Raw genomic sequence first — 18,067 nt, forward strand, 5'->3', positions numbered from 1 at the left:
CCGGGTGTACATGAGTTCCCCTTCCTGAACCCCCCTCCCACCTCCCTCCTCCCCTTATCCTCCCTCTGGGTCATCCCCGCACACCAGCCCCAAGCATCCTGTAACAAACACAAACTAAATCTTAAGACTAAGTAAGTTGTTTCGTATTGATAATGTTATTCTCACCAGTTCAGACAAGCTGAACCATTCTACCAAGCCACAAGGTTTTTGTTGCTGCTGTTATTTTCAGTAAGCAAAATAGAATCTCCCAACAATATGAACATTTTAAATAGAATCAATTTTGGTTATAGAATTATAAATTTTTGTGTTGTTAATATGTTATATTATATATAATGTTATATAATTATATATTATATAATAACATTATAATAATAAGCATTATTATTCTTATGATCTTCATACACTGAAGAGTAGTATTATATATTATTCTTATGTACTCTATAATACATTTGTAAGACATGTTTTAAGCCATAGATTTTTGGGGGAAATTAGTCTCATTGTGATTAGTACTACATAGGCCTTTCCCTACTATTCAGTTTTAAATATACAATATAGCTATATAAAGGTTACTTTTTATAAGTGAAGCTGGACTGAATAATTGGCTAGACAGATAGTTGTTTTTACTAGTACCTTAAAACAGGGAGATTAAAATGATGCAGATTAATTCTTACATTAAAATAACAAAAGTTGCCTAGTGACCTTATATAACATTACCAAGTAAATGTTATTAAGATGATAAAGACTTATAGAATATTTAAACACAGATCTCATCATTAGATTTATAATTTCAAGAAATCTATTTGAGTTGTCCACCAAAGCATTATCAGACTTTGGAAAATTATTTCATTCTTACCAGACTCCCAGGAGACTAATATTATCAACCAGAATATCAATTTACAAAATGTTAATTTACAACTGAGAGAATGTTCCAATGACACAATTACTAAAAGATGTCATCCTAACAAATTCCTTCCTAGAATTATGCTATTTGAGAAACCAAATCTGAAAGTTATTTGAAAAGCACAGAATCAAATCAATAGGAATTCCACAGACCTGAACTTTAGTCCAGTATTTTACGGAGAACTTAGAAAACTATCAGGGCTATGCTACCAAAATTCTACCTTTAAACAACTGGAATACCTGTGAATGTACCCCAACACAATAGCTATATCTGTAGTTACATCTTTATCTATAGTTATATCTATATTTACATATAGATTATATTTCATAAATATTTTAAAAATCTTTCACCATCTATATTACCATCTCATCATTTGATGCTGTTCTTCTACCATTAAGAGATTCTGTCACCATACTTATCTAGCTCATGGAAAAGCCGCTATAATTAAATTACTTGACACTGGCTGAAATTCTTAGTTCCAGAATATACTCTTTGTTATCACTGTCAATTACAATCATCTTTAAGTAGGCTCCTTCCTGGCTTGAATTTTACACATGATCAAATCTTGATTGCATGGCTAATTCCTATAAGCGCTAATTTTGAAATGGTCCCTGGTTTTGTCACCACAGTCTCCGGGCATGTGGCATGTGGGTCCTATAATTCTCAGAAGTCTCTGGGTACAAATTACAAGTAATCAGCCTCTTGAGAATAAATGGCTAGAAAACTGTTACAGTGAGTCTTTCAATCTCCTTGTACACACCACCCTTACAGGTTTAGCCACGGAGACAGTAAAAACTGTTGGGAGGATCGAATCTGAGTGATTTTCCCTAAGATCTCTAAAACAAAATTTTCAAAGTGGATAACACTAGATATTTGGGATGTTGATATGTATGACACACGTTCCTATCACATCCTTAGAAATCAGCACCCACAGACGTGCACTCACAGTCATACCCACAAAAATACCAACAAAGTGTTCAGTATTCAAATAAATTAAGGTGATCCTGGGATAAACAAAGTGAAACAGATTGGGATCTGGAACCTTTTACTGCATGCTGCTGTGCTTGCACCTGGTCATACCTCTCTTTGAGCAACAAAATACAAAGAAACTGTATGGGACTGAAAATAAATATATGCATAGCAGTTGTGACAGATTCTAGGCAAAAATTAAAAGAAGTCAGGGTCTTCAAAAGTGGCAGTTATTATTATTATTATTTTGGTGACCCCTTGGACTGTAGCCCACCAGGCTCCACTATTCATGGAATTTTCCAGGCAAGAATTCTGAGCAGGTGCCATTTCCTTCTCCAGGGGATCTTCCTGACTCAGGGATCAAACCCATGCTTCCTCAATTGGCAGGTGGACTTTTTACTTACTTCAGGTCAGTACAGTTCAGTTGCTCAGTCATGTCCGACTCTTTGCAACCCCATGGACTGCAACACACCAGGTCTCCCTGTCCATCACCAATTCCCAGAGTTTACTCAATCCCATGTTCATTGAGTTGGTGATGCCATCCAAATATCTCATCCTCTGTCGTCTCCTTCTCCTCCCACCCTCAATCATTCCCACATCAGGGTCTTTTCAAATGAGTCAATTCTTCACATCAAGTGGCCAAAGTATTGGAGTCTCAGCTTCAGCATCAGTCCTTCCAATGAATATTCAGGACTGATTTCCTTTAGGATTTACCTACTTAGCACATCTCTAAGCTCATGTGCTAGAGAATCCCATGGATGGAGGAGCCTGGTAGGCTGCAGTCCGTGGGGTCACTAAGGGTCGGACACGACTGAGTGACTTCACTTTCACTTTTCCCTTTCACACACTCAAGAAGGAAATGGCAACCCACTCCAGTGTTCTTGCCTGGAGAATCCCAGGGACGGGGGAGCCTAGTGGGCTTCCGTCTATGGGGTCACACAGAGTCGGACACGACTGAAGTGACTTAGCAGCAGCAGCAAGCTCATGGAGAAAGCAAGAGAGTTCCAGAAAAACATCTATTTCTGCTTCATTGACTATGCCAAAGCCTTTGACTGTGTGGATCACAATAAACTGTGGAACATTCTGAAAGAGATGGGAATCCCAGACCACCTGACCTGCCTCTTGAGAAACCTGTATGCAGGTCAGGAAGCAACAGTTAGAACTGGACATGGAACAACAGACTGGTTCCAAGTAGGAAAAGGTGTACGTCAAGGTTGTATATTGTCACCTTGCTTATTTAACTCATATGCAGAGTACATCATGAGGAACGCTGGGCTGGAAGAAGCACAAGCTGGAATCAAGATTGCTGGGAGAAATATCAATAACCTCAGATATGCAGATGACACTACCCTTATGGCAGAAAGTGAAGAGGAACTCAAAAGCCTCTTGATGAAAGTGAAAGAGGAGAGTGAAAAGGTTGGCTTGAAGCTCAACATTCAGAAAACTAAGATCATGGCATCTGGTCCCATCACTTCATGGGAAATAGATGGAAAAACAGTGGAAACAGTGTCAGACTTTGTTTTTTTGGGCTCCAAAATCACTGCAGATGCTGATTGCAGCCATGAAATTAAAAGACGCTTGCTCCTTGGAAGGAAAGTTATGACCAACCTTGATAGTATATTAAAAAGCAGAGACATTACTTTGCCAACCAAGGTCCGTCTAGTCAAGGCAATGGTTTTTCCCGTGGTCATGTATGGATGTGAGAGTTGGACTGTGAAGAAAGCTGATCGCTGAAGAATCGATGCTTTTGAACTGTGGTGTTGGAGAAGACTCTTGAGAGTCCCTTATACTGCAAGGAGATCCAATCAGTCCATTCTAAAGGAGATCAATCCTGGATGTTCATTGGAGGGACTGATGCTAAAGCTGAAACTGCAATACTTTGGCCACCTCATGCAACGAGTTGACTCACTGGAAAAGACTCTGATGCTGGGAAAGGTTGGGGGCGGGAGGAGAAGGGGACGACGGAGAATGAGATGGCTGGATGCCATCACCGACTCTGTGGACATGAGTTTGAGTGTACTCCGGGAGTTGGTGATGGACAGGGAGGCCTGGCGTGCTGTAATTCATGGGGTCACGGAGAGTCGGACACGACTGAGCGACTGAACTGAACTGAATTTCTGCTTTGGTAAATTTCAAGTATGTTACCAAATGATAAGACATTCATAGTTGAGTTATTTCCAACCTAGCAATTGAATTAACAATAAAGACCTATTTACAGAGGAACAAAGTATTCAGAGTTCTTAAAACTTTTATCTTTTCATTTTAACTACGTTTTTAGGATAGCAATTTATGGCTTTGCACTGTCGTTTAGAATAGGTTACTTACTCCAAGGTATAAATTCATCTAATGTTAATGCAAAAATTAAGGAATAATTTAGAACAAATGTCTACAACATTGAAGTTATGGTAGCAAGAAGGAAACTCTGAAAATTCTCTGGATATGTGTCCTCAGATCAACATCCTTGCTAATATTAATGTTTCTTTTTTGAGTTCTCTGTTGACAGTCTGATAGTTTTGTTAAAATTTCAGATCCCAGCAAAAGTGTGCTATAATAACTAGTTACACACATACATACACACATACACAGCAACCATGTCTCCAGAAAGTCATTTTATGTTTCCATGTAAATACACTAAATGAAAGATGATGGGCTTTTAAGAATTATAAAGAGTTTAATAAAATATGTATTTGCTTATCAAATAGTAGTTAATAAAAACGTATCTCTGAGAATAAGTAGTTATAATATCGTTATTATATGGAGAATATGCTGTGGATTCTTCTAAGAATTTTCTTAGGGAAAGTATTAGTATAAAACCAGTTACTACAGCCAAGACTTTTGTGCAAAATGTAGATGTTCACAAGATACGCTGACCAAAATGTCTGAATTATAAACAGCTAAAACAACTACAACAGCACATTTTTATTTTTGGAGTGGGAAATCTAGATCATAAAATATTCTTTTATTTTCTCTTATTTCTTTTACTTTTGATTTTTCTTAAACAAAAAAAAATCTTACTAATTTATAAGGTTAGGGTGGTTATCACTATTTCCTCCTCTTCAGTTCTCCTCAGCTGAAAGCTGACCAATTTTTGAACTTTCTCTAATGAAATGCTAAAACCAAAATTGATCAGTTACTAAATATATCAATACTTAATCTCTCATGATGGAGAAGGAAATGGCAACTCACTCCAGTATTCTTGCCTGGAGAATTCCAGGGATGGAGGAGCCTGGTGGGCTGCCATCTGTGGGGTCTCACAGAGTCGGACGCTACTGAAGCAACTTAGCAGTAGCAGCAGCAATCTCTCATGAAGAAATAAATACATAAAGTTCTAGACTGAAGGCAGCTAACAGGGCTTCTCAGAGGATAAGAAAGACAAAGAATATCCTGATTTTGTGCTGTGCTTCTTACCCCCCAAAACATTTGATGTCACATCTCTCGATACTATTTTATGCATCCAAGGACCTAAATATAAAATAGTAGAACCTCCTTTCTAAGAAAATGTCTAATCAGACTGAAAGGAGGAGTAGGGTTAAAATTCTAAACTAGGCTGTTCTGTTTTATTCCTGTTCTAAGAATTAACTGACCTCTATTTTAAGAGCTCTGGCTCCAATATTGTTTAATTACAACTGCCTTGAAGGGTAGGGAGACAAAAAGATTTGCATGAAATTGTTCCTATTGTTGTTATTGAGGTTAGGTCCCAAAATAAATCTACAGGCAAATTTACTGACCCTGAAAAAGTCAGAGGTTCAACACACATAAAAGCCAATAGTTGCTGATAAGATGTGAATCTCAAGGACACCAAGATGAACCTGTGAGGCTCTTATCTAGACACAGAAAACATCTTACTTAACCATAATGCAGACTGGCTTTCCACGCCTCTAGTAGGGATTTGTCATGGTCTCTCTAGATGTTGCTTTAACCTCTGTCCCCTTTAATTCTCCACTCTTCATCGCTTACTTGTTCAGTTCAGGTCAGTTCATTTCAGACTCTCAGTCGTGTCCGACTCTCCGCGACCCCATGAATCACAGCACGCCAGGCCTCCCTGTCCCTTACTTGTTACCTAAGTTTATTCTAGAATAGATAAGCATTTTGCTGTAATCTGATTCAAAGATTAATAAAACACACATCCTAAGAATACTGGAGTCGGTTACCATTCCTTCTTCCAGGAAATCTTCCCAACCCAGGGATCAAACCCAGGTCTCCTGCACTGCAGGTAGATTCTGTACCATCTGAGCTACAAAGGAAGTCTAAACATAGAGGAATTACCTTTCATTTGGGAAACTGACAGGTAAATACACAATGAAAATACATCACATCTGTACTATGATGTCCTAGAGTCACATAAGAAGGGCTTCTAATCTCAAATGGAGAACCTTTGGAAAGGGTATGATACTTTGAAGAATGAGTAAGAGATACTTGGTTATAGGAATATGATAAAATACAGTCTATAGTGAAGAACCAGCACATACAAACACATATGAAAATTATAAAACAAAGTGAAAAAAGAAAGTGTTAGTATTTTTTTTTAGGTGGAACGTGATTAGAGGTGAGGAGGCAAGGCCTGCAGAGAAGCCATATGATGAAGCTTAATTATACCCTTAGCTAAATGGGAAACTACTAAATATTTTGCATTTTGATTTTAAGCAATGGAGCATCATGATCACTTGAACAGAACTGTAGAGATTGAAGTGAATACGTAAGTTCACATTGGAATGGACAACTTCACTAGCAATCATATAAAGGTGAATTAAAGCAATGTGAATGACTTTTCATCCATCAAAAGGAGAAAGATAATTGCAGAGGATAGCTCATAAAAATGCAGTATTTAAGCATGTGACTTGTATATAAAGTATGCCAAATTTCTATGAGGATTGCATGATTATATGATACTGTGTTATCCTAGGGAATTGCTGCAACTGCTGATCATCTTCTAAAGTGCAGACCCACTAGGAGCTGACACTGTGTAATTCTAGCATTTCTGTTATAGGTTGATTATTCTGTCCTAAGACTATGCTTTGGAGAAGGCAATGGCAACCCACTCCAGTACTCTTGCCTAGAACATACCATGGACTGAGGAGCCTGGTAGGCTGCAGTCCACGGGGTCGCGAACAGTTGGACACGACTTAGCGACTTCACTTTCACTTTTCACTTTCATGCATTGGAGAAGGAACTGGCAACCCACTCCAGTGTTCTCGCCTGGAGAATCCCAGGGACGGGGGAGCCTGGTGGGCTGCCGTCCATGGGGTCGCACAGAGTTGGACATGACTGAAGCAACTTAGCAGCAGCAGCAGCAAGACTATGCTTGCATCTACAATAGGGACACAGCCTTGTCATTTTCCTCTAGTGATAACTTGATGGTGGGTGAAGCACTAAAGGCTATGAAATTCCTAGGCTGGGTAGAAGCAAATCGGGAATATTTCATAATTAAGAAAGGCCATTATTTAGTAATTATTGAGATTAAGAGGTCAAGTTTCTTATTAGCTTAAAAATTATTTCACTTATTTAACCTCATTGTATTATCTATAAATTATTTTATACAGCATGCATATCATATAATCTTTGTGATGATAGAGAACTACATATGCATAGTTGTTAATGTGTAAAATAAAATTCAGTAAATATCATCTATTAATATTATGTGATTATCTAGATAGTTGCTACCTAAAGAAAAATAAGTAAAGATTGAGAAAAGACATAGGCAAAGTTCTAGAATCCAAAAATTATCCAACAAAGGATCTAGGTAAAGCTTCAAATGGAAAATGAGCTAAGGATGATATTGAAACAGACCAAATAAAAGGAAGATAAAAGTCAGTGAATTGGGGTTAATCCAGAAACAAAGTGTATGAAGAATAAACAATCTATTTGCTTTTGATCCAGCATGTTATTTGCTAGGTAGTGGGACACATGAATGAATGAAGACAACCTGGTAAAGTCTATACTAGAATAGTGACACTCAAGTTTTGCAGAATATTGAATATATACAAAAATAGAATGAAAGTGTCAACTATGTATCTGGAAGAGAACAACTGGTTCTCAGTCATCTTCCTTAATAAGAGATACATGCAGAAAACATTCTTATCTGTCTCAATCATCTTTGTGTACTTTGTCCTGAGGAAATAGCTGAGCATTACCACTGTTAGGTATGTCCATACTATGGTACTTTGGGGGAAATAGCTTGTTGCTGTAAATGTGCTTTGCATGCATACCTGGAGAACACAATTGGCTTATAGAACACTTAATTCCAAACTTTTCTTCAAAATCTAGTATTTTGCAACTTTCAGACAAAAATACTAGCTAGTAAATATTAGGTATCTTTAAAAAGAAGAATGCATCAAAGTTGAAATACAGTTTCCAGCATTTTCCCCAGTGTTCTTTTGTCAATATAATTTATTAAGCATATTATTATCAGTTCGTCATTCTCTCACAATATTGCTTAGGCATGATTCTCAATATTAAAGGTAAGCCTCTCTTTAATATTGAGAATCATTTGTTTGGGCTGAAAAAGCTGGGCCTTGTAACCATTCACCTTGTTCACCTCCTTCTAAGATTCTTATTTCTCTCTCCCACTGCCTTTGTGAGCCACTGTTTCTACCGTTAGTGTATCTGACTATTTTGGCTGTCTAAAATGAAAACTAAAAGCTGAGACCATTGGGCAGTGTGTGTAGCAAAGGTTAAGAAGTCTGACCCAATTCAGAATCTCAATTTCCCCTTCGGCATGAGGAATATAACAATGCCTCCCCATTGCAAATAGTCATTTAGCACATTTAAGCTTGGTGGTAGTGGTTTAGTCACTAAGTCATGTCTGACTCTTACAACCACATGGACTGTAGCCTGCCAGGCTCCTCTGTCTGTGGGATTCTCCAGGCATCCTCCAGGATGCAATAAAATTATTATATTGCAATAGATTGTGTACTAAAGTACTATTTAAGTGTTAAAATCAAGTGGGTTTGACCTGAAAAGATTTTCTCCCCATAGTAATCCTTTTTCTTAATTTTTTTATTGTGGTAAAAACCACATAATAGAAAACATACTATTTTAACCATACTATATTTAACTGTACAATTCAGTGGCACTAAGTACATTTACACTATTGTGCAACTCTCAACATCATCCGTCTTCTGAATTTTTCACTTTTCTATACCGAAACCCTGTCCCCATTGAAGCCTGGCTTGGAGAATTTTGAGAATGATTTTACTAGCGTGTGCAATTGTGTGGTCGTTTGAGCATTATTTGGCATTGCCTTTCTTTGGGATTGGAATGAAGACTGACCTTTTCCAGTCCTGTGGCCACTGTTGAGTTTTCCAAATTTGCTGGCATATTGAGTGCAACACTGTCACAGCATCATCTTTCAGGATTTGAAATAGCTCAGCTGGAATTCCATCACCTCCACTAGCTTTGTTCGTTGTGATGCCTTCTAAGGCCCACTTGACTTCACATTCCAAGATGTCTGGCTCTAGGTCAGTGATCACGCCATCGTGATTATCTTGGTCATGAAGATCTTTTTGTACAGTACTTCTGTGTATTCTTGCCACCTGTTCTTAATATCTTCTGCTTCTGTTAGGTCCATACCATTTCTGTCCTTTATTGAGCCCATCTTTGCATGAAATGTTCCATTTGTGAACCATGAAATTCCAGATGCTCAAGCATGTTTTAGAAAAGGCAGAAGCACCAGAGATCAAATTGCCAACATCCGCTGGATCATGGAGAAAGCAAGAGAGTTCCAGAAAAACATCTATTTCTGCTTCATTGACTATACCAAAGCTTTGACTGTGTGGATCACAACAAACTTTGGAACATTCTGAAAGAGATGTGAATACCAGAACACCTGATCTGCCTCTTGAGAAACCTGTATGCAGGTCAGGAAGCAACAGTTAGAACTGGACATGGAACAACAGACTGGCTCCAAATAGGAAAAGGAGTACGTCCAGGTTGTATATTGTCACCCTGCTTATTTAACTTCTGTGCAGAGTACATCATGAGAAACGCTGGGCTGGAAGAAACACAGGCTGGAATCATGATTGCCAGGAGAAATATCAATAACCTCAGATATGCAGATGACACTACCCTTATGGCAGAAAGTGAAGAGGAACTCAAAAGCCTCTTGATGAAAGTGAAAGAGGAGAGTGAAAAGGTTGACTTGAAGCCCAACATTCAGAAAACAAAGATCATGGCATCTGGTCCCATCACTTCATGGGAAATAGATGGAAAAACAATGGAAACAGTGTCATACTTTATTTTTGGGGGCTCCAAAATCACTGCGGATGCTGATTGCAGCCATGAAATTAAAAGACACTTACTCCTTGGAAGCAAAGTTATGACCAACCTAGATAGTATATTGAAAGGCAGAGACATTACTTTGCCAACAAAGGTCCATCTAGTCAAGGCTATGGTTTTTCCAGTGGTCATGTATGGATGTGAGTGTTGGACTGTGAAGAAAGCTGATCGCTGAAGAATTGATGCTTTTGAACTGTGGTGTTGGAGAAAACTCTTGAGAGTCCCTTGGCCTGCAAGGAGATCCAACCAGTCCATTCTAAAGGAGATCAATCCTGGGTGTTTATTGGAAGGACTGATGCTACAGCTGAAACTCCAGTACTTTGGTCACTTCATGCGACAAGTTGACTAACTGGAAAAGACTGATGCAGGGAGGGATTGGGGGCCGGAGGAGACAGGAACGACAGAGAATGCGATGGCTGGATGGCATCACCGACTCGATGGATATGAGTTTGAGTGAACTCCGGGAGTTGGTGATGGACACGGAGGCCTGGCGTGCTGTGATTCACGGGGTCACAAAGAGTCAGACACAACTGAACGACTGACCTGAACTGTCCCCATTGAATATTCTCTATTCCCCTGCTCCCACCAGGCCCCTAGCATCTACCAATGTACTTTTTGAGTCACCTCACAGTTTTTCTTTGAAAAATAAAATTTTTATTTTATTCAGAAAAGAATGTTTTCTTGAGGTGAATTCAGAGAAAAGTATCTAAAGATAATGAGGGAGAAGAACCTAAACAGAGAATCTCTGGAACAGTGGATAGTGACAGATATTCAGGCATACTCCCATCATGTCATTATTTTTGCCTATGTGGTGAAGAGACTTTTATGTAATTATATATGCAAAGAATATTCAAACTTCATTATCAACTCACAAACTGTTATGATGAATGCAGAGCCCATTGCATCCACTGGAAACTGTTCTGTGACATGCTGATAAAATACACGGCTTACAAGCAATGACTAAGGAACCCAGCCCTGATCACACCTCTGTCCCATGAGTTACTTCCACTTATTTAATTATGCTTTTCTAAAGTGACTGCATGGCTTAAGTCTGACTTCATTAACAATTATTTATTCTAATTAAAATATTTCCATTGCATTTATTTTCTATAGTTCAAAATGAATGTTCTTTTCATCAGTTTAGTGAACTGCCTAACAAAATCAGTCTCTAATTTTTCTAATTTGCCAAGAATTATCTATAAATTGCATGCTATCTAAGTTATGAATTATTTTCTACAAATATTCTAATGTATGGCTGCTTGACCAATTTGAGATGTACTATTAAGGTTGCTTGGAAAATACATATTAAAGAAAGGATCACTCCTATCATTCAGTTCATAGGGCGTATTAAATGTAGAAAAGCAGTTAATTAAGTACCCTTGGAAAATAATTTTATCTGACAACTTAAGTGAATATTCTAGCCATTTGACTGCCAGTGTTCCAGCCTTCCTCAGTGATCAATGCAAAGAAATAGAGGAAAACAACAGAATAGGAAAAACAAGAGATCTCTTCAAGAAAATTAGAGATTAAAGGGAAAATTTCATGCAAAGATGGGCTCGATAAAGGACAGAAATGGTAGGGACCTAACAGAAGCAGAAGATATTAAGAACAGGTGGCAAGAATACACAGAAGAACTGTACAAAAAAGATCTTCATGATCAAGATAGTCACGATAACGTGATCACTGACCTAGAGCCAGACATCTTGGAATGTAAAGTCAAGTGGGCCTTAGAAAGCATCACTACGAACAAAGCTAGTGGTGGTGATGGAATTCCAGTTGAGCTATTTCAAATCTTGAAAGATGATGCTGTGAAAGGGCTGCACTCAATATGCCAGCAAATTTGGAAAACTCAGCAGTGGCCACAGGACTGGAAAAGGTCAGTCTTCATTCCAATCACAAAGAAAGGCAATGCCAAAGAATGCTCAAACTACTGCACAGTTGCACTCATCTCACACACTAGTAAAGTCATGTTCAAAATTCTCCAAGCCAGGCTTCAGCAATATGTGAACCGTGAACTCCCAGATGTTCAAGCAGGTTTTAGAAAAGGCAGAGGCACTAGAGATCAAATTGCAAACATCCGCTGGATCATGGAGAAAGCAAGAGAGTTCCAGAAAAATATCTATTTCTGCTTCATTGACTATGCCAAACCCTTTGACTGTGTGGATCACAATAAACTGTGGAACATTCTGAAAGAGATGGGAATCCCAGACCTCCTGACCTGCCTCTTGAGAAACCTGTATGCAGGTCAGGAAGCAACAGTCAGAACTGTACATGGAACAACCGACTGGTTCCAAATAGGAAAAGGAGTGCGTCAAGGCTGTATATTGTCACCTTGCTTATTTAACTTATATGCAGAGTACATCATGAGGAACACTGGGCTGGAAGAAGCACAAGCTGGAATCAAGATTGCTGGGAGAAATATCAATAACCTCAGATATGCAGATGACACTATCCTTATGGCAGATAGTGAAGAGGAACTCAAAAGCCTCTTGATGAAAGTGAAAGAGGAGAGTGAAAAGGTTGGCTTGAAGCTCCATATTCAGAAAACAAAGATCATGGCATCTGGTCCCATCACTTCATGGGAAATAGATGGAAAAACAGTGGAAACAGTATCAGACTTTATTTTTTTGGGGTCCCAAATCACTGCAGATGCTGACTGCAGCCATGAAATTAAAAGACGCTTACTCCTTTGAAGGAAAGTTATGACCAACCTTGATAGTATATTAAAAAGCAGAGACATTACTTTGCCAACAAAGGTCCGTCTAGTCAAGGCTGTGGTTTTCCCGTGGTCATGTATGGATGTGAGAGTTGGACTGTGAAGAAAGCTGATCGCCGAAGAATTGATGCTTTTGAACTGTGGTGCTGGAGAAGACTCTTGAGAGTCCCTTGTACCACAAGGAGATCCATCCAGTCCATTCTAAGGGAGATCGATCCTGGGTGTTCATTGGAAGGACTGATGCTAAAGCTGAAACTGCAATACTTTGGTCACCTCATGCGACGAGTTGACTCACTGGAAAAGACTGATCCTGGGAAAGGTTGGGGGCGGGAGGATAAGGGGACGACCGAGAATGAGATGGCTGGATGGCATCACCGACTCTGTGGACATGAGTTTGAGCGAACTCCGGGATTTGGTGATGGACAGGGAGGCCTGGCGTGCTGTGATTCATGGGGTCGCAGAGAGTCAGACACGACTGAGCGACTGAACTGAACTGATTCTATTTGCTATGGACAAATACATTTGGCTTAGTTGAGGTAATCACTAACATGGCAGAAATCAGTGTCTTTTGTTCAAATGATTCCCAACTATTGGCTAAGCCAATGTCTGAAATACTCATATCACATAGAAGGATTCCTTGTTCTACGATCACTACTTACTTACTGTTTATTATGAATTATCATCGCTCCATAGAATCTTCTATTTAATCAAAAATATCAAACATCACAGAGTAATATTTTCTTACATTTACTAAGGATCAGTTACTAATCCCTTTAATTATATATCAGAAACATTAATAAGATTATTGAATTCAAACAGCGAATGTTCTGTATCTGAAAACTGCATTTACTCTACTACAGTGCTCTTTTTTTTTTCCTCCTTAACTTGATTGTACATTGGTTTCATTTCTCTACCAACAGTTGGCTCATCAGTAAAGGTTCTGCCTGAAGTGCAGGAGACACAGGAGACACGGGTTCAATCCATAGGTCAGGAAGATTCCCTGGAGAAGGCATGATAACCTTCTCTTTCTTGGAGAATCCCATGGACAGAGAAGCCTCGTGGGCTACACTCCATAGGGTCACACAGAGTCAGAAACCAAAGCGACTTAGCATGCACACACACACTCCAATTTTTACGTACGGGGGAGCCTGGTGGGCTGCTGTCTATGGGGTCACACAGAGTCGGACACGACTGAAGTGACTTAGCAGCAGCAGCAGCAGCAGCAGAATTTGTAAGAATGATTGTTTATCTGTACATCATAAAATGAATGGACACATCTTGAAATTCTTATGCATATGGTTTCCCAGGCAAGTACAAATACATTTTCATACTCTCATGTGGGGGTGGGGGGGTGGGGAGAGCAGAAGAGTAAGAAAAAGAGAGAGAATATGTGTGTGTGTGAGACAATCCGAAATACAGAAAGAAAAGGACAGGTACTAGTTTGTGTATATCCAACATGAGAAATCAAGTGAATCACAAATTACAAATTACTCTTGGAAGAAGATGCAGAAAAACTCTGATTTACTAGGAAAAAAGTCAACAAACACATGTATTGTTACCAATTAGCATAAAATTAATAGTTTCAAGGTATTTTAACAAATACTATGGTTGATGAGCTTATTATTGACTTTGTTTCTTGTTGTTTTTTTTTTTTTTATCCCCACCTTCACTATCACACATTGTAAATTAGCATTCAGTGAAAAGTCACAGTTCTCATCTAGGTGATACTGTAATAAGCATTAAAGAAATAATTAAAATTAACCCTTCAATGTTTTGCTTATATAATAGTGCAATTCTATGTTTATGTGTGTATATGCAAAACATGCAGGGCATATACTTATTTAAGTGCATTCATATTTGCATAGATAGTTTTCTAGAAGCCAGCAGCTATTCTGGGAAATCTAAGAATCCTGTCAAATGGTCTGTAAATGAAATCCTTTAAGGATGGCGTATAAGATAATTTGAAACTCACTGTGGAAGGACTGAAGAATACTGATCATCCATTCATCTGTTAATCTTCCTGTTTTTGTTATCTGAATACACTTGAGCTGATTTGAAGATTCTCTTGACTCAATCCAACAAATCATATCTTCATTGTAAATAAAATCCAGAGTATGAATTTCATTTCCATTTACCGAGCTCAGGGTTGCCATCTTACTTCCATTAAGATAGAAAATCTCAATTGTTTCCAAATTTGCAATTAATAGCAAAGGTGGTTTATCTGTAGGTTCTGGAATAAGACAGAAAGAGGAAAGTGAGTTGGGTAAAAGTCACATTTTTAAGATAATTTTGTATTACTCATTAAGTCAGTTCTATCTTTTCAATGTATCTTTAAAATTAAAAAATTCTTTCAAAAGTTTTTATTAGTAATCCATACATGATGCATAACCATAACATTTTACTTCTTTAAGGACAACATAGTCCACTGAGCATTTGTATTCCTGATTTTCTTAGACATAATGTATTCTTTAAATCTGATGATAATGTTATTTGCTTTCAATGCTGGCAGATAGAGGAAACATTATGAGAGTTTTTCTTAGGAATGATATGGATATAGGTTGAGCAATCCATACAATGTTGCAGACTTGCTTTGTGAGCAAGAGCATACTTTTTTGAGGTGGATGTATGAGGTCAAAAATAGATTCTCAAAAGCAAACATGTAAAGCTCACAGTCTCCTGTGACCTCAAACTCACTGGCTCCTTGACTGACCCCAGGAGCTAAACAATCACAAATTTTCTTAGTGACTAGATTATGGTCACTGCACCACTTCCTTCCACATTCCTTCTCTATAGTCAGGAAAATAAGATCCTGTGGTAAAAGAAATTTGTTCAACACCAATTTTTGGAATATATCTTTGCTTATACTAAGTAAGACTGGTAAGTTTTAGATAAATTTGAATTTAAAAGAATCTCAATATTTTTTTAATATATAAAGTGAACAGTAAAATTGCTTGGACTGCAAGGCGATCCAACCAGTCCATCCTAAAGAAAATCATTCCTGAATATTCATTGGAAGCACTGATGCTGAAGCTGAAACTCCAATACTGTGGTCACCTGATGTGAAGAACTGACTCATTTGAAAAGACCCTGATGCTGGGAAAAATTAAAGGCTGGAGGAGAAGGGACGGCAGAGTATGAGATGGTTGGATGGCATCACCGACTCAATGGATGTGAGTTTGAATAAACTCCAGGAGTTGGTGATGGACAGGGAGGCCTGGTGTGCTGCAGTCCATGAGGTTGCAGAGAGTTGGACACGACTGAGCGACTGAACTGAACTGAACTGAACAGTAAAATTCCATAAAAAAAAAAATCACTGTTGAAAGTTTAACTCCATTCAAAGTAGCTTTTGTTCTAAATAGGGAAATAGGGGGAATTTTCAGCTCCTCTTTTTTTTTCTGCCTTACCTCCAATGTGTCAACATATATCTTGGACTCTGATGTCAAACCTATCAGGAAGCCCACCACTTCTCAGTGACTACCACTAACATCCTGCCCCAAGCTGCCAACACCTCTCAACCAGATAATCACAATTCCAATTTGTTTCTCTGCTTTCCTCTATGCCCTCCTCCTTCTCCTGAGTCTTCTTCAATATAATAGCCAGCTTTGTCTTTAAAATGTGAAGGCAGATCAAGTGACTCTTCTGCCCAGTTCCTCGAAGGGTTCCCATTTCAATCAAAGTCAAAGCCTTATAATGGCCTATAAGCCCTATATGATGTCTTCTCATTAGGATTTCACCTCATTTCCTTCATCTCTTTACTACTCCCTCACTCTTACTCAACACAAACTGACTTTCTTACTGCTCATTGAACAAGATTTTGGATGGCATTCCAGAGGTCATTCTTTCTTTCTAGAATAATCATCATATATTGGAATGGCGGACATGACATGCTGATGTCCTTTCTGGGCGTTATTTAGATGGTACCCTTCTGGTTAGGACTTCTTTTACCACTTTACCGTGTTAAAAAAAAAAAAATACAACTTTTTGTAAAGCTACAAGTTTTTGTAAAAAAAACCTACACCTCTGTAGACATCCCCAAGTTTATTTTTCACTGATCACTACCAAACACTGTGTATATCATATTTCTTTCTCTGATGCATTATTTTTCTATTTCTGCTGCTATATCTCTAGCATTTATAAAAAAAGTCTGGAACCTATTGATCATTCACTGCTGCTGCTGCTGCTGCTAAGTCACTTCAGTCGTGTCCGACTCTGTGTGACCCCATAGATGGAAGCCCACCAGGCTCCCCCGTCCCTGGGATTCTCCAGGCAAGAACACTGGAGTGGGTTGCCATTTCCTTCTCCAATGTGTGAAAGTGAAAAGTGAAAGTGAAGTCACTCAGTCGTGTCCGACCCTTAGCAACCCCACGGACTGCAGCCTACCAGGCTCCTCCATCCATGGGATTTTCCAGGCAAGAGTACTGGAGTGGCGTGCCATTGCCTTCTCCATGATCATTCACTACAAATTCTGAATTAGTCGAAGGACACATGGAATGCTTACATAGTAGAATTCTTTAGAAACATCCTGTGCAATGTTACAAAATAATTTAGTTAGCAAAGATGCACCAACGTTAATGCTTAATGTCTTCATTTGACAACTGAAGTGATCTTTTTTGAAATAACCTCTCATTCAAAAATTAACTAATATTGCCAAGACATAGACAACAATTTCCAAATTGACTACTAGTCAGCAAATTTAAGTATGTCATTGACATTTTTTGGAGTGAGGCTGGAATATGAAGGACCACTGAGTTTCCCTTGAGAAATGAGATAAAAATTAATGGTCAATACAGGCAATGCTTAGTTGATACAACTAATCAATCTATTGTATTTTGTAGCTGATTTTTGAATGAATCAGTTGCTTATCTTAATGCAAAATGTATCAACCACTGATTTTAAAGCTTCAGATAAACAGAACACCAATAAAGACAAAGTCAGATGCTTTGTTAATTGATGTGGTTTGATATAATAATGGTAACTTTAAAAATTCAAATAACACACTGGAGAAAGGATACTTATATTAGTTGTGATGTGCTTTAGTGAAGTGATACTCATGTGTTTTTGCTAAATATTATCTATGGTTTCCCTCTTTAGACAAAGAAAACATAAGGCCTGATACGGAAGTGGGGGAAATTACTGAACAATAAGAACCCGCAAAAATCATCATGGGATAAGGATATAAGCCTTTTATTTTCTACTTCCTGATGAAA

The 18,067-nt window shown here is 38.4% G+C and overlaps 1 protein-coding gene across 1 annotated transcript in view; it reads right to left on the reverse strand.

Moving 5' to 3' along the window:
• The window catches only part of LRP1B (LDL receptor related protein 1B), a 2,241,805-nt gene that overhangs the window by 1,205,941 nt on the left and 1,017,797 nt on the right, over positions 1-18,067 (reverse strand). The window contains exon 6 of the mRNA XM_088842364.1: positions 14,833-15,090. Coding sequence (XP_088698490.1) covers positions 14,833-15,090 — 258 coding nt within the window. The remainder of the gene's footprint in view (positions 1-14,832; positions 15,091-18,067) is intronic.

The sequence above is a fragment of the Moschus berezovskii genome, chromosome 2 (genome assembly GCF_049115385.1).
Source record: "Moschus berezovskii isolate FMDL1 chromosome 2, NW_MosBer_1.0, whole genome shotgun sequence".
Classification (NCBI taxonomy): domain Eukaryota; kingdom Metazoa; phylum Chordata; class Mammalia; order Artiodactyla; family Moschidae; genus Moschus; species Moschus berezovskii.